The sequence below is a fragment of the Podarcis vaucheri genome (genome assembly GCF_965113315.1).
Source record: "Podarcis vaucheri genome assembly, chromosome: 5".
NCBI classification, from domain to species: Eukaryota; Metazoa; Chordata; class Lepidosauria; order Squamata; family Lacertidae; genus Podarcis; species Podarcis vaucheri.
The window spans coordinates 48,019,385-48,045,646 of record NC_138763.1 but is presented as its reverse complement, the minus strand read 5'-3'; the positions used below and the strand labels follow the sequence as shown (position 1 = coordinate 48,045,646).

The following is a 26,262-nucleotide window of genomic DNA, read 5'->3' as shown; positions in this document are numbered from 1 at the left end:
GGCTTTCCCCATCCTAATGGCATTTAAAAGTCTCTTTATATCTCCCTTAACCACAATACGTAAAAACTACATTTTAAAGCAGCTCAATCAGTAAATCAACAAGGTTTAGTACTAATATGAGTCAACAGTGTGATACAGCAGCAAAGAAAGCTGATTCTATTCTAGGCTGCATCAGCAGAAATATAGTGTCCAAGGGAAGTAATAGCACCACTCTATTCTGCCTTGGTCAGCCCCCACCTGCAATACTGTGTCTAGTTCTGGGCACCACAATATACGAAGAATATTGACAAGCCGGAACGTGTGCAGAGGAAGGTTACCAAGATGATCAAGCATCTGGAAACCAAGCCTTATGAGGAACAGTTGAGGGGTTTGGGTATGCTTAGCTTGGAAAAGAGGAGACTGAGCGGATGATAACCATCCTCGGATATCTGAAGGGCTGTCACATAGAAGATCGAGCAAGCATGTTTTCTTCTGCTCTGGAGGGTAGGACCCAAACCAATGTCTTCAAGTTACAAGAAAGGAGATTCTGACGAAACATCAGAAAAACTTTTTGACTATAAGAGCTGTTTCGCAGTAGAAGGTGGTGGACTCTCCTTCCTTGGAAGTTTTAAGCAGATCCCATCTGTCTGGGATCCTTTAGCTGAGATGCCTGCATTGCAGAGGGTTGAACTGGGTGACCCCAGGGGTCCCTTCCAACTTTCTATTAAATGTGGGAGAGGGAAGTCATCAGGAATACATCCCTGCTAGATAACACTAGACAGGCAGGACTTATTTCACTTATTGAAAGGGAATATATTTTGCCAAGCTATAAACTAATTGTTCATGACCCACTCCTGTGATGTGCCAAGAGACGGCAACTCTAATTTTTCATGTAACTTTCCTTGAATCATCAGGGGACACTTACGCAGGATTACCTATTTAACATTTACAGCTGCATATAACTGACTATAACAGCAGTTATACAAAGAAACTCTGCATCAAACAGCCAGAACAAAAGCCCTAGCGGAAAATGGCAGGTCTGATTTTTACAGTTTCATTGCATGAACCGTAATCTTGTGTGTCAGATCATTTTATTCAGGACTTCAAGAGAATGTTTGCCTACTTTTAGTCCTTTTGGTTCCTAACACAATCCAGATATCAACCCAGCCATATTTATAAGTGGAACATCTAGTTTTGAAATGAGTCAGGGATAGGGGTGGATGAATCAGTCTATTTTCAATCTGTGTCCATTCATAAGTTTTTTTTATTCCATTTCACATTCACCTGTGGATTTTAAATCCACACACAAAATCATCTTTAAATATGTAATTGAATATTAACATATGTGAATTTCTAAATTATTTTATTCCAAAAACACCCCTTTTAATGCAGGTTTGTACAAAAATCTGAAGGAAAATGACATTTTGATCTACATTCTGATGTGTGAATTGGGTCATACTGCTTAAAAATGTGGACCAAACAATCCTTTCCCTCTAAGTCAGGGTCTACTTTGTACTTCGGATCAAAGAAACAGTTGAAAAACGTTGTCTTTCATGATGCTGCCCAATTACTAGAACCAATACTCTAGTCTACAACCTTACTTTTGCTGCCATAATACAAAGAATATTGCACTGCCTTTTGAGTTAGGCAAGCAGGATGCGGAAGAGTTGTTCTTCCTCATCTTCTCATTTACCCTCCTTATCCTGAAAAATAAAAAGGTGCACTTTTTTCCTTTAATTATTCTACTTAGTATGCCTCATTCCATGTCCTGCTCATCCATGTCAGATAAGAACCCTTGGCTTGCCTGGAACAGTCAACTAAGGATGATCAGGTGGTCAGATCCAGCCACATTTCTAGAGGTTTGATGGACTCACAGGGTGGGTGGGTGTGACCACCCAACCCAATCCCAAAGATCAGGAGAGGGAGCGAGACAGGCATTTGGGGGTGAGGGAGAAAGATTGGGATGGGAATTCTTACAACTTGATGCACTGGTTGGGTAATCTTTCCATCCTTCCCCCTTTTATAACATTAAACAAAGGAAAGCTGCTGGTTAGTTTCAACATTTCATACCCAACTGGAAACCCACCCAACTGAAAGTGCTGCCATCTTCATGGGAACCTTACCAAGGTCACAGTATTTCTCCCTGCACCTTTACTGGAATACAAAAGGTCTAGAGAAGAACAGCGGTATGGTTGTGTACAGTCCTATTCTAGGTATGCTGAAGTAAGAAACATGTGCTGCTGGAAAGACTGGTTTCAAGTTTGAGGGGACCTGGATCTCCCTCACATGTCGGTAATCAGCTTCTCTGCCTATTAGCTTCTGACAGCATCCATTGTAATGGCCTTTGGCAACTAATAAGATGAATTTTAACAGGGAGAAATGTAAAGTATTGCACTTGGGGGGGAAATGAGAGGCACAAATACAAGATGGGGGACACCTGGCTTGAGAGCAGTACATGTGAAAAGGATCTAGGAGTCTTGGTTGACCACAAACTTGACATGAGCCAACAGTGTGACGCGGCAGCTAAAAAAGCCAATGCAATTCTGGGATGCATCAATAGGAGTCTAGCATCTAGATCAAGGGAAGTAATAGTGCCACTGTATTCTGCTCTGGTCAGACCTCACCTGGAGTACTGTGTCCAGTTCTGGGCACCACAATTCAGAAGGACACTGACAAACTGGAACGTGTCCAGAGGAGGGCAACCAAAATGGTCAAAGGCCTGGAAACGATGCCTTATGAGGAACGGCTAAGGGAGCTGGGCATGTTTAGCCTGGAGAAGAGGTTAAGGGGTGATATGATAGCCATGTTCAAATATATAAAAGGATGTCACATAGAGGAGGGAGAAAGGTTGTTTTCTGCTGCTCCAGAGAAGTGGACACGGAGCAATGGATCCAAACTACAAGAAAGAAGATTCCACCTAAACATTAGGAAGAACTTCCTGACAGTAAGAGCTGTTCGACAGTGGAATTTGCTGCCAAGGAGTGTGGTGGAGTCTCCTACTTTGGAGGTCTTTAAGCAGAGGCTTGACAACCATATGTCAGGAGTGCTCTGATGGTGTTTCCTGCTTGGCAGGGGGTTGGACTCGATGGCCCTTGTGGTCTCTTCCAACTCTATGATTCTATGAGTCTATGATTCTAACTATCTGAAGATACTTCCAGATGACACTGGGCCTGACTGGTAGCCTAACTGGTGGTTAGGTGCCAGCAATTGTGTAAGGCTACTACTCTGTTATTACATTACTGATTAAATGCTTTATAGAGCTTGCTAATCTGCAGTGGCTTGGACACTGCATAGCACTTTGCATAGGCAAAGTATTTAACACTTCCTGTCTCATTAATTGTTACAGCAACTGTCATTGATTAGACTTAAGAAAATTGGAACTCAGTGCAATTTTAGTCTAGTCTGTGCTGCAATTTGAACCCGAGGCTTATGCACATTGAACCCCCCATTGTTCTTTCAGAATGGCTTTTCAGAGTGATAATTATTTTTCCTTGTGCATGCTTCACAGAAAAGTTGTTGTATATAACAGTTCAAAAGTGATGATCCAATAAAAAGGTAATTTCTCAACTGTTTTCAGAAAACTTAGCCAGGTACTGAAAGCAGTGTTATTTAATTGGTCTTGTGCATATGATAAATGGGATCATTGTTCGTTGGGCTGGGAAGATCAGATTGCCAGCACTCGTTGTCTGAAAACACTTGCATGTAACAGATGCCGTCTTGGCTGAAAAACAAGCAACTAAACTATTGATCTAAATAGCTACATTAGTAGTAGTAGTTTCTAACAATAAAAGGATAAGAGCCAGGATAGCATGTGATATATAGGGAGTCTCATTAATATACTAGGGGCTGTGCCCTTGCTCACATTGCTCACCAATCCTGCCAATTTTAAAGGTGCCTACTACAAAACCCCTTGAATCTATTTGTCTGCAACTTGACAGGTTTCTTAGTCAGGGTCATCTACCTAATGCCTGCAATTTTTCAGGTCAATCGCCCACAAAATAGTATTGGAGATTAAGTGGCTCCCATTCTAAAACTCTAATGGCTGCCATTGCAGGAAGACCACTTTATCTTTCCTTCTGAAATTTGCAAGACCCAGTACTCAAAAGATACCATGACTTCAATTTAAATATAGAGTATATTTATATGTTTACAAAAATATGTCCTTTTGAAATTTGAAGGGGGTGTCTAGAACAAAAGTCCTTTGACTAATTTACCTGTAATTTGACAAGCTTTATTCAGTCTATATCAGGGGTAGGGAAACTAAGGCCTGGGGGTTGGATGCAGCCCAATCGCCTTCTCAATCCGGCCCACAGACGGTCCGGGAATCAGCGTGTTTTTACATGAGTAGAATGTGTGCTTTTATTTAAAATGCATCTCTGGGTTATTTGTGGGGCATAGGAATTCGTTCATTTTCCCCTCCCCCAAAGTATAGTCAGGCCCACCACATGGTCTGAGGGATGGTGGACCGGCCCACGGCTGAAAAAGGTTGCTGACCCCTGGTCTAAATTGACCACTAAGCTTACAAATTTCATCCACGTCTGTCAAACAGAAGAAGGTTAAATATATGTGGGGTTTTTCCCTATAGTGAATGGGGTAGGAAGAACAAAGCAGACTCTGACCTCCAAATTCAGCTGCCTCTGAATTGGCCCAAGCCAAATTGGACAATTTTACAAAGTACCAAAGAAGGTTTGGAACTGCCATAGCCGATACTGCTAAAAAGAGATACATATTACATATGTGTATGAGGAACAACTGAGTAAAACAGAGCCATGCAGGGAAAGCAATCTTAACAAATCAGAGGGCTAAAGGCAGAGCCAAAACCAATTCATCAAACCTCACTGTTTTGAACAAGGTTTTCTGATTTTCAATGTAGGCAAAATGTAAAAAGTCTTATGAGACAGCCCAAGACATATTAAATGCTCATTAATGAAAGCAATAGAATTACTGCTGCAAATGACAGCAAGCAGATGGAATGGAGGGGTCCTACTAACAGATTTGCTGAGATAGCAACTGTAGCAATACTCAGAAGGTCTACTACAGCATCATGTTCTTGGCTGCAAAGCAACTCCTGAATTCAGTCTTGCTACTTTTCATAAGCCAAGGAGGCAGATTTCTAGAAGTATTCTACCCTACGTCTTTGGGCACATCTCCCTGCACACCTCCCATATCCTCTTACGTGTATACACACTTCCCATTCATGTATTCAGGCATGGCAAACTGTTCACTGTTGCGTTTGTAAAACATATATCTCCAGACCCTCCCTTCTTTCCATCCCCTAGATTACCATATATGTCTGTGTTAAGAGCCCTGCCAAAGAATTGTACAGAACCTTATGAATAAATAGTTTACCCCACCTGTTGGAGCCTGAATTCGGTAGTTAAGACTCAAGAGAAAACACAACACTTCTTGATTTATTCCTCACCTTCCCCATACCCACCCATATCCACCAACCACTGCCCTTACACATTTAAACACATCCCCAAAACTCTTCCACTCACAGTTATCAACTTTCAAAAGCGAAACAAACAGTTGATCAATTATTTATGCAAATGTTATGCAGCTGTATTAGAAAACAGGGTGTTGGGAGAGAGATATCTCTGAGTGCAAGGTCAGGGCCGGTTTTAAGTTTGATGAGGCCCTAAGCTACTGAAGATAATGGGGCCCTTTATATGTCCAGCTGACCTATGTCAACAACAAATTGTTGCTGTTTTTGTGTTGAATATATGCTATATGGTAATTTATGGACCTAACAGGTATCTAAAGCCATTTGCACCCTATATATAGAAATGAGCAAACCAGTGATATTTTAGGGAGCAGGCTAGCAGGCAGGGCCCATTACTTACATCATAGGAGCCTACACAACACAAACACTGTTTGCTGTACGTAGGTTTTATTTTATTTGCTTTTTATCTTCTATTTTGGAGATGTACACCCAGTGGGGTTTTTTCCTTTAAATTTTTTTGGGGCCCCAAGAGAGTGGTGCCCTCAGCTATAGCATGCTTAGCTTATACGTAAATCTGGCACTGCACAAGGTGACCTATTGATTTCATAGTTCTCACCATAAGTCTCATTTCTTCTGACTTTACCAAATGGTCCTCTGAATGTAGACCAAGGTTCTGTTTCAGATTGGTGGGTGTTGGGTGGCTTCATCCGCAAGCATTAAGCTGCCATGGAAATGGACACCCACACTTGGGCTCAAAGGATTTGTAGGCTCAAAGTCTATACTATTGGATAGGTCAGGCCATCAATTTCATTTAGATTAAGAATATTCCTTATTCTTTTATTTAGTATAGGAAAAGGGATTACACATGACATATTTTCCAAGTATCTCAGAACATAACATCATGCCTGCAGCTACGAATTGCACATGTACAACTGGGTAATTCCATGCTACATTACACTTCCAATGACAGTGACAACCCATGCAAATTAATCATGTACAAAGCAACATCTTCAACATTTTGTTTTAGGTATGGGTGGAAAGCTCAGAAAACACAATAATATTGATTGTGATCCCGGCGTAGAACCTGCTTCGCCAGTTCATGCTTGCCTGGTCTTTAGAGACTAGTGCATTTGAAGGCGGGGAGGGGAGGGGAAAAAAGGAAATAAAGAGTGAATAGGGGCAGAAAGCTTTTAATTAACAGCCAAGCTAAAACACCATTACAATCTGCAGTTTTGTTTTTATTAATTCACTTGGATTCAGCAGGAATTCCACCAAGAATAGAGATGAGCAGATGCAAGGGAAGTGCATTAATAAATCATGAGTGTCATTAAAATTTGTAAACTAATATCTTCTGGGAAGTCTCGGCAATTAGTCTCAGAGCTTTCTTGGCAAAACAAAAAAGAATTAATAAATCCAAAAAAAAAGAGATCTGCATCGTATAAAGCTGCTGACCCGCAGAAAGGTCATCAATAGAGCAATTAGATGACAAAACAAATGGACCACCTGGGAGTTTGACCTGTGAAACTCTGAAAGACTTTCATGTGACTTGACAGTGAAGGTATTTTAATAAAGGGCAGAGACCAATGGTGAAGTTCAAATCTATAACCCTTTATAAAATGCAGATAGATTTTTTTTAATTGCTATATTTCTACCTTTGTAGGTGCGACCAGCAGACTTCTGTGCCTTGCCTGCATTACCCTGCCTGATGCTATATTGCCATTATGGTTTGCTAGAAGAGGTGGCATCTTAACAGTATATATATGACATCAACTTTTTTTTTTTACTCCTAAGGAAGGAAAAAATGTGTGTGGTGTTTTTTTTTAAAAAAAAAACCTTTGATCTTCTTTACAGAAGTGTTCTTGTGGGTGTTCAGGTTCCACAACAAATTCACAGCTTCTATCTAAGGATGTGAGAAGGGTCCCATTTACGTTCCAACCCATGTTCATCACATGCAGAATTGCTTCCATTCTGCTGCTGTGGCAGAATTTTATGTAATTAGTTACATTACTGTTATGTTCTACTATCTACACCACTCATTTCAATGCAAAGGAAACACAATGCAAATTGGGGGGGGGAGTAACCAATTATGCATCATTGAGGACTGACAAAAAAACAACAACCCAGCATCAAATACTGATCAGATCCTTCTACTACAGGCTTCCTCAAACTCGGCCCTCCAGATGTTTTGAGACTACAATTCCCATCATCTCTAACCACTGGTCCTGCTAACTAGGGATCATGGGAGTTGTAGGCCAAAAACATCTGGAGGGCCGAGGTTGATGAAGCCTGTTCTAATACCTGGTAGATAACAGTTTACCATCTTCTGCAGCATCTTAAATTCTTTTCCTGATTTGGACGCTAAGAAAATATGCATTATTTGTACTGGTTTCAACCATGACTATAGTTCTCATTTCCTGTGACTGTTCATACTCTGTCCTCCCTAGAGACAGAAACAACCAGCCACTGGGCTAACAACCCTATGCACCCCACTCCAGCGGTGTAAAAAGACTTACGGTAATACTACTTGGAAAATCATTTGTCCTGATGCATTTCAATCCCACAATGATCTTCTTCAGAGAATGTGATTTAATGTGAGAAACCATTCTCCAAATCGCAGTACATGTTTGCAACTTTGCCATTAGTTGTTTTTTAAAATGTGAAATAAAGCATACACACAAAATAAATCAACATAATCCAGCATGAAGCATTAGAGTGCTCGTCATGAAGCAATTGGAAAATGTCCTGTGGGTGGCAAATTATTGATGGGGTACTGGATTTCTCTCTCCATGATCCATTCCAACATGAAATTTTAAAAGGGTTAACACATTTGATATGTCAAGGTCAAAACCCATTGACACACCCAATCATGAGAGAGAGAGAGAGAGAGAGAGAGAGAGAGAGAGAGAGAGACCACACAGGTGGAATGTTAACATTTTAAGAATGTGAGGCATAAAATAAGGTATAAAACATGACAATCCCAATGCGTTGCAGGCATCACCCTGCTTCAGGGGAAGAATTACACCAGTTCTTCTCTTAAAGTCCAAAGGAAATGAGGAGAAAATATTTCACTTAAGAAGACCCTGTTGGATCAGGCCAATGTCCCATCTAGACCAACACGCTGGTCTTCTCAGATATTTATCAAGGGCTATTCTCCTATAACTCATTTCTTTATATTTTTTAAACTAGTATTTTTATTGGGTATTGAATTGATCCCCTGAAGAAGAGTGATAGTTAAACCCAGCAGGTCTATTACAGTTCCTTCCATATTTGTTCAAATACTTGAACAAACTTGAACTAGACACTATTAAATATTAATCCTACACCTTTGTAGTTTTCCACATCTTCTCACTTCCTCCACCTTCCCCTTCCCCACAGGATACCAACTGGCTGACATGAATGTAAGTGCAGAGTAGCAGAAACTTTTCTGCACAAGATCAGACCGCCACACTATTTTAATTCCATGGAGAAACTTTGGGTTCTTCAAAATCCTTACACCAAAAATGGAAATCAGTCAAAACTTATGTCAAGGCACCTTCTAGGTTGAAAGCAATCTACCTATTTTAGGTACGTCTGAGAACTGCTGGAGGAAAATTTATATTGTGTGAGCATGAAAATGGCAGCATAATATCCATTGTTAGCTTAATAATAAAGAAGAGAGCACTAGCATTGCTCAGGGATGTAATCTTGTCATGACTGCCATCTGCCAGATTCGTTTCCATACAAAAAGGATTAGACAAAACTTCATAATTGCATTTAGAAACACGAATAAGCGTCTCTACCTTGGAGAAAAATATATGTCTGGGATTCAGTGTTTTATAAGGTTTGCCAGCACAGTGAGGCAAAATCTCTACAATTTTAAGCACCTTGGCAGAAAGTGGTATTGAATTTAGAAAGTATGAGCAAGAGGGAACACGAGTATATTGGCATCAAAACAAGAATAAGGCCAACTAACTCATCCCTAAATATATAAAAAATGGAGGGAGCCAATTAAAATGGAAAGCAGCTGGATTGTAATTCAGAATACCCCAATTGTGGCCCACAGTATAAATAAATATCTACGCATCCATTAAGTAACAGTATGCATTTATTGCAACCAAGGTGGTATACATGGTTCTCATTTAATCAAAAGACAAAAAAAAATAAAAAATCCACAACCAGTGTGAGGTAGATTAGGCTGAGAGGCAGTGACTAGTCCAAGGTGAGCTTCATGACCAAGTGAGAGATTTGAACCATGGCAATCCATTCCTAACCTGACACTACACAATAGTGGTGTAAACCTAATTAAAAACTTAATTCACAGAAGCATGGCAAGAATTCATTGATTTCCATGTAGACTGATACAAAGCTCCATTTCAGGTGAGATTGTGTGCAGTGTGGCTTTGCCCAGTGGCATGTGGCCTAGGAAGCAGTGGTGAGATAGTGTTCTGACTCCCTGCTGGGCTCTTGCAGGATCTCGTGGGATGGGGTGATCCCACAGGATCTCACTAGAGAGAGGAGGGGTTGAGGCCTCAGTCACATGGATTCAAGGTCATTTTGCCTCGTGAGAGCCAGTGTGGTGTAGTGGTTAAGAGCGGTAGATTCATAGTCTGGTGAACCGGGTTCGCGTCTCCGCTCCTCCACCTGCAGCTGCTGGGTGACCTTGGGCCAGTCACACTTCTCTGAAGTCTCTCAGCCCCACTCACCTCACAGAGTGTTTGTTGTGGGGGAGGAAGGGAAAGGAGAATGTTAGCCGATTTGAGGCTCCTTCAGATAGTGATAAAGCAGGATATCAAATCCAAACTCTTCTTCTTCTCTTCTTCGTGAGCTTCTGAACCTGCCTTGTGTTGGAGCCTCAACTGAGCTACTTGGGTCACTGGTTGACAGGGCCAGAAGTTCTGACGCTCTCTCTCAACTTCAATTGGCACTGTGGTTCGAGAGGAGGGGTTTCGTCTCTCCCTCAGTTAAGGCTTAACATTGTGTTGCCATTGTTTCATTTGGGCTCAATGGCATAGGGCAATCAGCATTGTCAGGGGGACCCCATAAGGGGCCCGGAAGGAGGATTAGGAATGGCTTGTCATAAGCTCAAGTGGGGTCCTCTACCTCAGTGTTCCCCAACCTTGGGCCTCCAGCTGTTTTTGGACTACAACTCCCATAATCCCTAGCTAGCAAGACCAGTGGTCAGGGATGATGGGAACTGTAGTCCAAAAACAGCTGGAGGCCCAAGGTTGGGGAACACTGCTCTACCTAGCTGAAATCTCTCAGCCCTTAAGATGAGAAACTTAAGCTATCAATTACCCCAAAATTAGGGTGGGTCCTTTCTTTAAGAAGCTACCTTATACCAAGTCAAAGCATTGGTCTAACTAAATGAATATTGTCAACAGCTCTCCAAGATTTCAGACAGTGGTCCCCCGCAGCCCTTCCTAGAAATGATTGAACCTGGAACCTTTTGCAGTCCAATCAGGTGCTCTACCACTGAGATACAGACCCTCTTTCTCCTCTCCCCATGCCTTTTCTTCCTTTGTCCAGTCTTCCTTCCGGTTCTCCCTTCTTGCCAAACTTAGTACTCATTGACTGAAGCTCATATACACATTGGGAAAGGGAAAGGGCAAAGTAAGGAGGAATCAGTTTACAGAGAGGAGGATTTTTAGATGCAGGGACAGTGTAACGCTGAATTGTTGCCATTCACTACATTTCTTTACAATACTGGGAACTTCCAAAATATATGAGATATTTATGTACATTTGCTGAGAGGGCATGTGCCCAGTACTGTGCATTGCATGTTTGCATTTTTTTAAAAAAAATCAATAAAATATTAATAACAAAATAAACACCTGTCACAAGCAAAGAAGGTGAGGAGATATCCTACTCTGTCCTGATCATGACCCAGAGCATTTAAACAGGCATGTTGCCTATTCCGCCCCTCCCCCATATAACAAGTTGTTATATAAGTTGTTAGCAAAATAGTTCAAATGCAATTTTTAATTTAACTGGTCCCCTGATTGTTATTAATGTATCTGCCTGTGTAGTCTGGTGCTGGAATTAGGTTCTCTTTTATACATCTGCACAGCTTCCTATTTTTTTAAAGTTTCTCTATTGTACCCAGAGGTCCATCGGATACCTCTGTCTGAACTTTGGATACAGAAACTACTGTAAAGTCAGGAAAGATTGGAGAATACTTTGGGACATTTCCAGTCCTGTTCCATCCTCTAAAAGGATTGGAGAAGATCTTCTAAACACTGTTGGTCTAAGACAAAGAAGCCAACATGGTGCCTCCAGGTGCTGTGGACTACAATTCCTGTCCCATCTTCCATGATCATCGGCCATGTTGACTGGGAATGATGGGGGCTAAAATTCACATCTGGATGGCACCATGTTGGCTACCTCCTTCTGGCAGAATATGTTAAAAAATATAAGGTGTACTCATATATTAATAAAAGAGAAAAAAGTATTGTGGGTGCCAGCACAAATGGCTACAATGGGCAGCAAAAACAGAGATGCTGGTACTCAGTGCCAGTGACTACTCTCTGTCTGTCTGTCTGTCTGTCTGTCTCTCTCTCTCTCTCTCTCTCTCTCTCACACACACACACACACACACCAGGGTTGCCATATTTCAAGAAGTAAGCAGGCTTCCGAAATCGCCGTCTAGGAGGCAACAACACTAATGCACAGACCTTCAGCTTCCGATGGGGAAATAGACAAAATCCCAGACATTACCAGACCAGAATTTTCTGGTACAAATGGCGACCCTAACACACACCCTGGGCCCAGCCCTGTCAGCACCTCCATTTCTGTGAAAGTACATTGTGGCTCCAAGGCTGGTGTTTGATAAAAGCACTCCCTCTCAGGAGAGTGACAAGACCCAAGCCAAGTACTAGCGCAGTGTCAGTTGTTGAGACTGCAGTGACTGGACTCTGACCAGCCCCTCACTAAATCACTGAAAAAGAAAAAGAGAAGGAGGACCGAGCAATTATCCACCCTGTGGCAGTAATAACAACACAACTGTTGTTTTCCAGCTGTAAGAACCAATGGCAATAATGTCAGAATAGAACCTTGATGCAGCATTTTGCAAGAGTTAATAGCTTGGGACCAGGTTACCTAAAGGACCGCTTCCTTCCATGCAAGCCTGCCCAGGTGCTGACAGGTCGTTCTCCCTTTTCTGCCAACACCTGTCTTGTCTTGATGGAAAGCCGAAAAATGACCTTCTCAGCGGCTGCCTCCAGGCTTTGGAACTCCCTTCTAAGAAAGGCTTTTAGTCCCTTCTAGATGGCTTTCCACCAGCAAGGAAAATCCTTTTCATTTAAACAGCTGCTTTGCCTTCTCTATATTTTAATCTTTGTTTTTAATTTAATGATGTTTTTAATTGGATGACATTTTTATATGCTTTTATCTTATTTGTAGCTATTTTTATTGTGTTATGGCTTATTTCTTATGTGGATTAGTTTTTTATTGTGGATTTTGATGTCCTTAGCCACATTTTTTTAATAGAAAGGCAAAGTATAGCTTTTCATGCTCAATAAACCATATTCTCTGCATTTGCAACATATTCTACATAGTAAAGAAAAAGGATGTCCTAATACCACTTGTTTTTTAATTATGTTTTGGCAAATATTCAGAAAGAGAGATTCCCCCTTTATTGGCATGTATGTATCATAATTTGTTAATCTAGATGTTCCTGTTGCACCCCTCGATGCTACTTTAGCTGCTGGCACACACACAGCAGGGAGAGCCAAACCAGAAGATTATGCTGTCTAACACAGGTCTTTGGGAAAGCAGAATTCTGATCACAAAATGATACATGGAAGAGGGTGCTGGTTATCTTAGCCATCATCGCTCCACATCTCTGTATATGTGATCATATGGAGAAAGTGTCATGCGAGCAGAGAAAGTACAGAATTTGCCCTACTTTCTGTGAGTGCAGCAGAAAGTATATTGTTCCTACAATTGCAGAAGTGTTATTTGCAGACTGCTTGTTTCCGCAGTACTTTATTCATGCAATCACGTGTGAATGGCTGAAGAAAGAGAAAAATTCAGCAGTGAAAATGCAAAAATAAGGTAATGGGAGTATAACAACAACAAAAGGTCTGTGCTCCAGAGAGTTGGTTATAAAATTTTACGAACTAGATTTATTCAAAGTTACAGTATTAAGAACATCCCTTTTTTATAGAATCCCTATTAAATATGGTATTGCCAATTGCTACCAGCAGTTTGTCACAAGTTATGCACTGAATTGTCTATCACAAGTAGCTATAGGTGGATGGCTCATGCTTTTTCTGATCTGTGTCAATTCCACATGTTTTCATTCATGAGTCCCTTCCATCCTATTTTAAGCACAATTACTTTCAAATCCACACATTAGCAGCCAGTTCACAACAAATTTCACAGAAATCAAATTCCTCAAGCATCCCACCAAGAAAGTTTGTGATATTAGAACTGTACTGCTAGCAGTCTCCCCTGAAGGCCTCCATGCTCTGCCCCTGCAGTCACTACATCTGGTGTCACTAGCCTCACATCAATTATCACATCTCTCCAGTGCATGCATTTTATTACTGTGGTTACCCAATGATTGCAGTTTCAGACTAGTGAACACTCCCACTTTGCCCGGTCAATCAGTTTGGAAGCTATCAGTGTCTTGTTAAGAATTCTTACACAACTGGACAGTCTGTGTGTCTTGCATCCTGCAAGTCATTCAGGCAAATTGGAACAGCTGTTTTGGTCTCTGCACAATGCTTCCCAAATGTCCCAAGGGATGTATTTGCAGGGGAGATGGTTCCTAGGAACTGTGCTCTCCACATGCATAGCTGCTGATTCTCACTAACAGCTCCTGGGTCTGCAGTAGCTACACAGTGACATGAAATAAGACATGGCTGCCCAGGCTATACACAGTATTCTCTGTATGAATGATTTGCCATGAACGTATCATCCAGACTGGCTAGATTTGCTAGCTGACCTCCTTTCACCTCCTGTTACTGAGAACTGTCCTATTCTTTTCAACCTCTGCTCAATTTCAAAGTTGAGATGTTCTCTTTCCTGCATTCCAGTTACTCTAATCAAAACCACTCTGATCTTCAAAACTTACTAAGAGCAGCTTCTGCAAACAGAAGAATCATAGACTTGTGGGGTGTAAAGGGACCATTAGGGTCATTTAGTCCAACCCCCTGCAATACAGGACTCTTTCTATCCAACATGGGGCGCAAACCCACAACCTTGAGGTTAAGACTGAGCTATCTAGCCAAGCCTTGAGCATGACAAAATGACTCTTGTCAGACATTTCCAAGCATCACTATCCGAACATTTCCAGTATTTGAGCAACTTTCACTATGAAGAATATTCCCAGGTAATTTTAGAAACACAAAGTTCTGATCTTTAATTTCAGCAAATATTTTTGCACAGTTTTTAAGTCTTACACACACAGAAAAGGAAGAATTGCATTTTGAATCCAATGTTTTCTGTCCCTCCTTTCTCTGTCCGAAAGGCCCCAAGTTCAGCACTGCTGTCATTTTTTCTCCCTTTACCCTGCTCAAACACTGCAGCCACTTCTCAGCATTAGTAGAGGATTTCTGTTGGCTCGTTACATTATTTATGCAGAGCCAGATTGTGCAGCAATTATGCCTATACTATAATCACTGTGTCATTTGCACTTGTTAGGTACAAGGAAAAAAGTTTTTTTCAAGGCTTAAATACCCTGAAAAGTACGCAGTAAGTGGAAATGACTGCGCTCCCTCCTATTAGTCTCAGGGTTATTTATACCTCTGCAGATTAGCACAGTACAGTGCAATTAGGCTTTAGAGGTACCATGCAAATTGAAAAGTTTCAAGAGCTCTTAGGAACAATTAACCCCTAATGCATTAACACGTTCCGTCAGGGAAGCCGTTTTCTCTCTGGTTATGTTCCAGAAACAGTTCCTGAAAGTGACTTTCCCTTAACTAGGTAAGAGAAGGATGTGAAGAAATGTTGTAGGAGATGGGATATGGGTCTACTGTTCAATCTCAAGAGTCACCCATTTATTCTTCATTCATCTTTTCTTGGACACCCAGGCAAGCCTTAACAGGACAACACATTCCTTTGCCAGCTAACTGACATTTTAAATCTGGCCTTATTTCATTTTTCATAGCCTTAAAAAAGAAACCTGAACGTACATAGTAGAAGTAGCTACAGCAACAACAGCAGCCACTACAGTACTTCTTAGAACAGACATAGACAAACTACCATCTGTGGGCTGCACATGGACCATAGAATCATTTCATCCAACCTTCACTCTCATCACTTGCACTACCCAATTCATCCTTGGAGCTGTGTGGTCCATGTGGTCCACTCCTATCTTAAAATGGCATACCATAGTTTGCATGTGTGCTTGTGAAACTCTGACTGAAAGCAGCAGTAGCTGGTTTGGTATTGCAGAACGGTGGAAATGCCCTCACAACATCGATGTCTTAGCACCTTACCTGGAGGGGACTGGAGAAGATCACATCCGTGGTGATATCCGGGCTGTGTGGGCAGACCAGTGGAAGCACCAAATTGGCTTCACTCGAGTGTACACACAACCTCAGCACCACCCTCCTCTGCCCCACCCAGATAACCTGCAGCAATGTCAGTTTGGGAAGGCAGTTCTACAGCTCTGTCTCACCACACGACTGATCGAAAGAGGCAAACTAAAGGAAGCTCTATCGTCAGGAGAACCCCTAGATCCCAAGGCAGCTTCTCTGCAATGTAAAGTCCCCTGCCCATGATGTTCATACACAAATGCAAACACAGGCTTCCTCACATTTCTTTGGGGAAGGGAACAGCTTTTCTTTCTCCTTCTGTCATCCCAAACATTCACATTTCATGCAGCAAACATCTGCCCAGGAGATACTCTGTGATATATACCGTAATTTTCGCTCCATAACACGCAGTTTTTTGCTCCTAGAAAGTAAGGGAAAATGCCTGTGCGTGTTACGGAGCGAATGCACTCGACCGGAGCCATGGCTGCCGTCAGTCAAGCAAAGCGGAGCCGCTTGCAGGGCTTTGCACGGCTCTAGCTTTGCTTGCTTTACAGCCAGGAGGAGGGGGAGGAGCTGAGGAGGAGGGAGGGAAGGAGAGCCATGCCAGCAAAGCGGGCAGCAGCCGCTTACACGCGAGGAGGGACAGACGGGAGCCATAGCAAGCCGGGAGAAGGCAGGCAGTTCAAAGCCAGCAGGCGCTTTTAAAGTAGCCGGTAACAGCTGCTGCAGCCTCAGCTAGCAAAGGTCCCAGCACTCTCTAAATGGAGCAATGAGGCTGCAGAGGGACAGGAGGGCTTGGATCAGGAAGGATAAAGTTTAAGCAACCAGCAGCAAAAAAAACCCAAAACCAACCTGGAGCTCTGAGCCACGAGCGCAGTGAAAACCAGGAAGTAAAAGAAAAGGCTATCCCCCCCCCCCCCGCTTCTCAGCTGTTTTCAGGCAGGATAGATTTGAGCATTGTCTGGGTCCTAGTGCCCCTACTGCTTTTTGTGCTCCATTCTATTGCTGCTGGTGGCTGCTTATCACTCAAACTGAACCTGATACCAGTAGCCACCTGTACAAACAAAGTAGAAGGCTGCAAGGAGGAGAGCTTTTACACAGCTAATGGCAAATCCCCTGCAATCCAAGTCCTCCTCACTTGCTCAAATCTATTCTGCCTCAAAACAAGGAGCAGAAGAAAAAGGCTGCAAACTGTTAAATGGAAAAAACCCCAGGCACAGGGCAAATACCTTAAGTATACCTTTAAAGCAACAGTGCTCTTTCCCTCCCTGCTCAGCTCGCAGAAAAGCTGCTTCTCCACCCACCCCACGCGTGCTCCTTATCCCTTGAGTGCTTTTCCTTCCCTCCCCACTTAAAACGTGGTTACAAAGCACGGATCCACATGGATCCTCAGGATTTTTGCACTGGGTCACCCCAAACTCACCATCAGATCACATGTCTGTGGCCACAGCATGAACCACAAAAATCATACATCTACTGTTTCATTTAGAATATTTTTTTCTTGTTTTCCTCCTCTAAAAACTACGTGCGTGTTATGGTCAGGTGCGTGTTATAGAGCGAAAAATACGGTAATCTGCTTACCTCCAGAGCGAGCTTTCGGTAACACTTCCCAAGTTGAAGTCATACAGCTTTGTAAGAATGAGAATCACCTGAGAGGAGAAGAAGAGGGAGGGGGAGAAAGAACCTACTTTTACTCTTCTGAATATATTTATAGATACAAAACACATCTGAAAAGACCCAAAAGGAGAGCTTAGCATCTATCCAGTAAAGTTGGGGTATTATAGGATCAAGCAAGGAGCGGGGAGAAGGCCAATGAGGAGAAATTGTTAGCTTAATGCATCTTCATAGCTAGAAACATTTTGTTTCAATTTCAAAACATCTTGAGATATAAAATAAAACACCAAAGTTAGCCTTGTTAGCTTTTCTTCTCCCTACATTTTCCTCTGGGCTTATTTGACTTACAGTACAGTGCAAGCTTCTGTCTGTTTACTAAGAAGTAAGTCCTGCTGAGTTCTGTTGGACTTACTCCCATGAAAATGTGCATTGGATGACAGCCTAAACTGCAGACCCATAACCCATTCATTTCTTCATATGACTCAAATATATCCAAATTACTTGGAGGAATAAAGAAGATTTCCAGCCCTATATCAGGAAGTTTTTAATGTTTGATGTTTTAGTATGTTCTGATATATGCTGTGAGCCAGCCAGAGTGTCTGGGGAAACCCAGCCAGATGGGTAGGGTATAAATATTAGTAGTAGTAGTAGTAGTATCCAGAACCCCCACCAGAAACGACGATATCTTTTTGACATCTAGTTTTATTGGGTTTTTATAATACTGTTTAACTGGCGTTTATGTCGGATCTGTTATTCGTATACACTTTTATTGCCTTTGTGTTGTATTTTTGTATATCGCTTAGATATTTTTTAAAATATTAAGTACATCAGCAAAGCTTTTAAATAAATTAACAATCAAAATCTGAGCAATCTTGTCCAATTAGTTGGTACACCCAGTTTTGCAAACATTAGTTGTTAGCATATTTCCTTCCTCTTGCATAGTTTGGATTCTCAAGCTGCAAGGATGAACCGAACCATCACATACCTAACTCAGCACTCTAGCCTAGGGGTGGAGGTGGCATATTATCTCTCCCTGCCCCCATCTCTTTCTTTCTCTGGCTGTCCTGATGTTGTTGGACTATAACACCTGGCCACTGGCTATGCTGACTGCGGTTGATGGGAGTTGAAGTTCAACCACCCCTGAAGGGCCACAAGTTCCCTAGCACTGCAGTAGACACATCAGCATAACAACCTACACCCAAGATTTTTCCATCTTGGCACTCAATGTGAGTTATTAGATCTGAACTCCATTCCCCACACAACTTGGGACATCTAAAAAAAATATTCTGGAATGGCCTTTGCTGTTACATCTTCCATCATCCAAAAGCTTACAAGTGTCAGGCCTCATGCGACTTAACTTGTTATGTGTTCAGGTTCAATTTATACTGCTGTATAGCAAACTTAGAGTAATGACTCTGCCTGTAGCAGAAGTAGTGTAGATTTTCAGGTACTCCGTAGTTATCAAATAATAATTCTGCCCTCCCACCTCTGAGTGATAGAAAACAGTGATGAAAGAGAGAGAGATGATAAACCATCCCTTTGGACCTCAACCTCGTGTAGGGTTCTGGCAAGCAGCAAGATCTGCCAGAGGCATTTGTGATATATACATACAATGCAGACAAAATGTATAACGCGCCACCCATATAAATTACACACACACACACAAGCCGAGCAGACAAGCCCAAACTGCAGCCTTGAACAGAGGACGTTCTCACATAACAAGCCACTTCCTATTCAATGGTGGGGGAAATTTGGAGAGTGGTGCATTTGAAAACCTCAGAGGTATAGAATTAAAGAGAGATTTTGGAACAAAGGGGAGAAAGTTTCTCTCTCCTTGACCCTGTTTTGGGATGTTACCCAGCAAGGAACTATAAGCAACAGAAGCTGCCTCTTTGCTCCAATCTCACTTTTGGGGCCAGGCTGGAGAGATGAAATCCAAAGAAATTTACACATGTTTTAATCATAGCTGTCAACGTTTCCCTTTTTTAAAGGGAAATTCCATTATTCCTAATAGAATTCCTCGCAAGAAAAGGGAAAAGCTGACAGCTATGGTTTTAATATCATTGAAATCACTGAGATCAATACAGCCTTTCAAATAAGTTCAGAAACACAACTAGTTTCAATCCCCCCCCACCTTCCCATAAACATACCAATGTTAGTTATTTGTGGCATAAAAGAAAGAAAAAAAATAGTATCCTAGACACCTCAAAGGAATTTGAGAGATGTGGCTGTTTACAAGTCTAAATCAGAGTGCATACAGCTGAGTCCTAAAGCACCACTAATTTAAATAAGGCTTAAACACAGTCCTCCCCATGTCTAGTTACTCCAAGACAGCACCAGATTTAGGGTGGCGCAGGCGGTTTTCCCACACAGGGCACTAAGCTGATGGGGTGCAAAACTGAAAAGATCCATGTATGAGAGAAGAAAGTGAATATGGACTCAAAATTAATCAATCACAATATGAATTGCCTTTCATAATTCAGCTGGTAGAGCATGAAACTCTTAATCTCAGGGCCGTGGGTTCAAGCCTCACATTGGGCCAAAGATTCCTACATTGCAAGGGGTTGGGCTAGATGACCCTCAGGGTCTCTTCCAACTCTACGATTCTATTAAATAGCTTCAATGAATGGTTGCAATTGTGGGGTGGGGGAAAACCAATGGCTAAAATGTTTTGATAGTTAAATTGATCTTTTAATTTACTCATTGAAGATACCTGATGGGTGCTTATTTTTATGTTTTACTACAAATATTGTGTATGTGTGTTTTAAATTCTATTTGTGGGGGCGGGGTTATTGGGTCATTCTTGTTTTTATTTTGATTATGTATTTTGTGTTTTTATATTGTGATTTTATCCCGTGAACCGCCCTGAGACCTGTGGCGGCAACAAATAATGGCCTTGCACAGGGTGCAAAAATTCAAAAGTCTGCCCCTGTCCATGATAATTCAGTCTTGGGCACATCTCTCTTTCTCTGGATTGTTCCCAATAAGTTAAGGAATATTATTTATTTCCTTTCATCTTGATCTTACCTTTTGCACACGGTGGCATACATGGTTCTCTCATTGCACATTTTTTCCGCCTAATAGCCTTGTGAGGTAAAAAGTCTGAGAGATTCTGACTAGACAAAGATCTCTTCATGGCTAATAGATGTGCCCTCCAATGTTTTGCCAAAACACTGCATTGGTGCCATGTAGAGAGCCTTTGTCTTTCACTTTCCCCGCTGTATGTGCAAAGGATCATAGCTATGTCTGAATTAGCCCAAGCCTAGAGGCCTCCAGTGAAGCATGACCTGACTGGCCTGTGAGAAATGCTTTTCCCTCTGATAATGGTATCTCCTACCTACCCTTGTTGTTAAATGAAAGGTCTTGCAATTTTTGAAGGTAATTAAGACGAATTTCATTTCCTAGTGAATGATGATGAATTACAGCACAGTTAGTTTCTGTCACTCTGAATTTCTCTTGATATCTTGGATGCAGCACCATTTATGGAAAAAGCATTCTCAAAGGAAGAAATAATCTATTTGTACATGCATCCCACACAATACTATAGAAAGACAGAGTTACAGTGGGAAATGTTTTCCCTTGGTGCAGTTGAGCTAAATTCCCCAAATTTAATCATATGTTCCAGAAGGGTTTATTCTTTGAATGTAGAAAAAGTAAAGGACTTCTGACAGTTAAGTCCAGTCACAAACGACTTGGGGTTACGGCACTCATCTAGCTTTACAGGCCGAGGGAGCAGACGTTTGTCCACAGACAGTTTTTCCAGGTCATGTGGCCAGCATGACTTAGTCACTTCTGGCAAAACCAGAGCAGAGCACGGAAATGCCGTTTACCTTCCCACCGGAGCAGTACCTATTTATCTACTTGCACTTGGAGGAGCTTTTGAACTGCTAGGTTGGCAGGAGCTGGGACCGAGCAACAAGAGCTCACCCCGTCGTGGGAATTTGAATCGCTGACCTTCCGATCGGCAAGCCCAAGGCTCAGTGGTTTAGACCACAGCGCCACCTGCGTCCCCCTGTAGAAAAAGTAGATTGATGGTATCTGTAGAGATGTGTCCCAAGCTAGTAGGGTAACACAGCACCATACAATTAAAGCATTATATTACTTTAAATAGTCATGGCTTCCCCCAAAGACTTATGGGACTTTAGTTTGTTGAGGGTGTTGAGAGGTGCTTGGAGGCCCCTATTCTCCTCACACCAAAGTTCCCTGTGAAGAGGAATTCATTGTCAGACCACTCTAAGAACTTTAGCAACCTCAACAAACTACAGCTCCCAGAATCCTTTGGGGGAAGCTGTGACTGTTTAAAGTGGTTTAAATGTATGGTATGGATGTGGCCTGTATCTACAGCAATACATCTTCTCCGTCTCAAAGTTCAGCACTGCTAATGAGCTAATGCTGGCCACCTTTCTGAACTGTCTGCTAGTGTTAACCTTTCTTCTCACCCCATGTGCTCTGTGCTGTTTTGTAATTGGTGGGGTGGCTTTTTGGAATACATCTAGCTAACAGCAATCTATAAATTTCCATGAGCGGGATACTAAGTTGCCTTCCAGGAACAGCCAACGCAGCATCAAAAGCTGCCTCATATTCCTTTCCTGTTCAAATAGTACTTCCCACCTGATAAATTCCCCATCCAAGGCACCACCCCTTGGATACTGCCAAGGCAGCTGCCTCAATCCGCCTCATGGATGGATCAGCCCTGTGTTCACTCTCTTTAAATTGGCCTTCAGTTGAATAAGCCAAAGCACTAGTGGCACTCATACAGAAAAGGAAAAGAATAGGCAATCAAAAATATCTCCATTGCATCTATGAATTCTCACTTCCTCTATTTTTTTTTAAAAAAAATCAACTCACAGCAGTTGCTTGATAGTGCCCGATTCTGCAACCCATTGCTACTTGCCATTCATGGTGCTCAAGTTGTGAATTATACTGCAAACTCTTCCTTCCTTCCTTCCTTCCTTCCTTCCTTCCCTCCCTCCCTCCCTCCCTCCCATATGGCACACCTCTTCGTGTAACAAGTTGAATACAGAGGGATAAGGGTCTGGTTGACATGACAAGATAAGCCACAAATTGTGTCATCAGCACCCAAGCTCATGGTTAAGCTCACCAGGAGCTGTAGCCAAGAACAAACCTCGTTTATAGTTAACAAGGAGAGACCTTAACCATAAACCCATGCTCAGACAACACACTAAGCATGACACAAGAGTAAGAAGGACTGAGGAGGAGCACTCTGGGATTGCACAAGTTGATGTAGTCTTGGTAAACCATAGGGGACACACGGGGAGAGGAGAGGGCAGAGGAGTTCCATAGTGCACCTAAAAGTATTTGCCCTAGCAGAACCAGATACCCCACTACATTCTCTTCAATGTTGAAATAGATCTAGCTGCAAAATGTTCATGGCCTTCCACTTGTAAGCAGCAAATCAGGCTACCAGTTACAAAATGAAGGCGTTCACTCTATGAGATCCAGTTGCTTCCTAAGACTATGCAAATGTCTTCAATCTATCCTGGCAGTTTATCACATTCAACTGTCATCACAAGGCCTCCAACGCCTTGCTTTCCATTAAAAGGTTTTAACGTATTAGCTATTATCTGTACTCTGAAGTCAGTGTCTCTGCAATGTAAAGATCAGCTCTCTCTTTTCCCCTCACATTTAAAGAGCTGGCAATTTGGGGCTCTCTAAGTTGTATATCACACTGATCTGTGGTATCTCTGAGGTAATCCAGACCCAAACTTTACCCATACTCATCTGTGATTGATTCCAAGGGGAATTACAAGCTAGAAATGGCAGAGGGTTTTCTTCCCCTTCCCTCTCCTCTTTCTCCCTGCCATGTTTTCTGCCCTGTCTTTGGACCTATGATGCACGTTGTAGCTTTAAGAAAAATGAAACCACAACCTTAAAAGAGAGAGAGATAAATTTTCCCAAGGCTTTGAGGGTGGTATCTTAGCAAAAGGAAAGACTGGAAGATATGATCCACTGTGGGTTGCTGAATCAATAAAAATAAATGATGGTGTCTTTTTTTGCTGCAGCGTCCTATAATGCATGATAGAGGACTCTTAAATCATATCACCGCCAGCTAGTGGAGATCGTATTTATTCTAAACCGACTTATATAGAGATAAAGCTCAGGCTTCTGTTATTTTAAGCAAGCAAGATGTCTTCTCTAGTGGGAATGCCTGTTTACCTGAAGCAGGGCCATCTAGCAGTCCTGGCAAAGATACTATGGGGAACAATTGGAGCCTAGCAGAGGAAATGATTAGATAACGTAGTAGGTTTTTTCAGATTCTAAATTCTGGGCTTTGGGATACTTGCACGCTGTTTTCCTCCTTGCAGTGTTTGTTCATAATACCTTGGGATTTTACCCAGATTTCCCCTGTGTTTTGCTGTGAGCTTTAAGAAGACTGAGTAATATTCCCTGCATCTCCTGAAAGATTATCTCACCCTGACTTATGTCTGATAATTATAAATAATACCAAGCTTTTGTGTAGAGCCTCTTCCATGAGTTGATGAAAGGGACTTTGTAATCTAAATTCTCAGCTGGCTTGCCCAATAACTTAGTAATTGTGACTGCATTCAAAACTACACTGTGAGAATGCCAAAGAATTCTGTTTATTGGTGCTGGTAGAGTGGTATTTTGAGTGATTTACTAAGAAGCTAATGCTGCCTGTCAAGAATGTTTGGGGCCATTTCACAGTTTGCTAACCTGAATCAACAATTCTTCTTTAGTGGTTTTTAGCTACACACATCTTAGAGCCTCATGGTTTCTTTTTAAAATGCCTATAGGTACCTTTTATTTCAGTAGCTAAAAGACTGCCTACAAAAGTTTATGTCACAATAAGGCCCCATCTGCTTTATACATTTAAAGCTGTGTCATAACACAATTAAACAGTCATGGCTTCTCCCAAAGAATCCTGGGAAATGTAGTTTATTAAGAGTACTGTGTGTTGTTAAATAGGTGTGTTTCCCTCACAGAGCTACAACCCCCAAAGTTCACTGGAAACAGCAATTGATTGTTAAACCCCTCTGAGGACTATAGCACCACTATAGCTGAGGACTATAGTGGGGGGAATACGATGTTTATATAACTTTTTGTATGTTTACCATATTTATAACATTAAAAAATACATGCTTTCAGCAAGAAGACAACAGTACATTTTGTCCCTGATGAAAAAGGGCTGGAAGAATCTGTTTTGTTTTCCACATTCATTTCCCTTTGGTATTTTTTATTAGGTTTTTTCCCATACACTGCCTGCTTGGAAGTAGGATTCATTCTTTCCGCAGTCCCTTTACTAATTATACTTTGTAAATATGTGGCCAGCCCTGTAGATGAGCTATGTTAATCTCTGTGCTGATAAAGCAGGATTTTTGAGAACAGAGATGGTTCCAATGCATGGGATCAGCAGTGACTGCATCTCAGTAGTCTATCCAAAGTGATCAAACATCTCTTCCCCTAATAACCATATATCCTTGATACATGAGACTAACTGTCTTTGACTTGACACTTCTTAGTTGTCTCTGAAGTTCTTCATCATGCCTCAGAAGGAGTTGAATGCATTTACACTCTAATTTGTTAGAAACAAAGAGCCATCTATCTCGGTGCATGGATATATGCAAAGCATTTCTCCAATTTAAAGTTGGCAGGAACACAAGGAGAGTTTAATGAACTAAAGTAATTTTCCTTCCGTGTAAAATTTTACGAGCATGAAAGGTCTGCACAGCTACTGAATGTGCTCAGATGCTTCCAAGCTGTCTGGTAATTTATAGATTTGTGGATCTCCAGTAATTCTTCTCTACAGAAGGAAACCCCTGGGGTTTCATGTTTGCCTTTAAGGGAAGTGACCACAATGATCCCAAGGTTTTCACTGAAACTCAGACTTTCTGTGTGAAAGTGAAGACTTCCAGGCACCCAGCAGTGGTGGAGCTTGGACTTAAAATCTCAGCGGCACCCTGTGCAATGCCAAAATTCAGCACCACCACCCCGCTTGTTGCCTTCCATTTTTTGTCATTGTTGCAGCGCCCCCTGCAGCACCCTCTCAGCTCAGCACCCAGCGTGAACAAACCAGTTGCACTCCCCTAAATCTGCCTCTGCACCTAGTTCTCAAGGTCCATTAATTCCCTTTGGTGCTTACAAATGGGAAAGAAAATGTTTGGGGTCGTAGACTACTCATAAGAAGGGCAATCTATATTTCTACTTGCTTTTACATTTTATATGCTGCCTTTTATCCTGGACAGATTATCTGAAGGACAGCAAGGATTATTCATATGTGTTGCCCTTAGTTGGGGTGGGGGTGGGGACTTTGTTCATTGGTGTTTTCTGCAACACTGTAAATTGCAACTGAGAGAAGACAATCCATTGCACAATGTAAGGGTCTAGAGCATGCCAGTGCTCCAAGAGCATAACACTTCCAGAAGTAACTGGAGACAGGCATTCCCTCGCAGGGGCGGGGAATAGAAGCACTAAATCCCGCTGTAATTACTACAAGAGTTTTCAGCCTGAATTTGAATAGGAGGCTAGAAATAAAACGTGGTCTGCTTTCTGTGCAGTAAACAGAACATTTTATGTCGATTTAAGAGGGGGCTCGTCTGGGTGCCATGGAGGGCCACCTGATTACTGTTATTTAGTCATTGTTAGGGGATTCACATAAAGAAAAAACCCAGATATTGCATTGTTTGCACAGCATCACTTGATCCAAGAATTGTGCCCCCAAACCTTCTGCAATATTCCAAGGGATACAGAGATGCTCTTCTCAAATTGAGCAATAAAGGTGCTTGG

The 26,262-nt window shown here is 41.9% G+C and overlaps 1 protein-coding gene across 1 annotated transcript in view; it reads right to left on the bottom strand.

Moving 5' to 3' along the window:
- SORCS3 (sortilin related VPS10 domain containing receptor 3) overlaps positions 1-26,262 on the bottom strand; it is a 413,753-nt gene that overhangs the window by 257,401 nt on the left and 130,090 nt on the right. Inside the window, exon 2 of the mRNA XM_082225230.1 lies at positions 17,464-17,531. Within this exon, the coding sequence (XP_082081356.1) occupies positions 17,464-17,531 (68 nt within the window). The remainder of the gene's footprint in view (positions 1-17,463; positions 17,532-26,262) is intronic.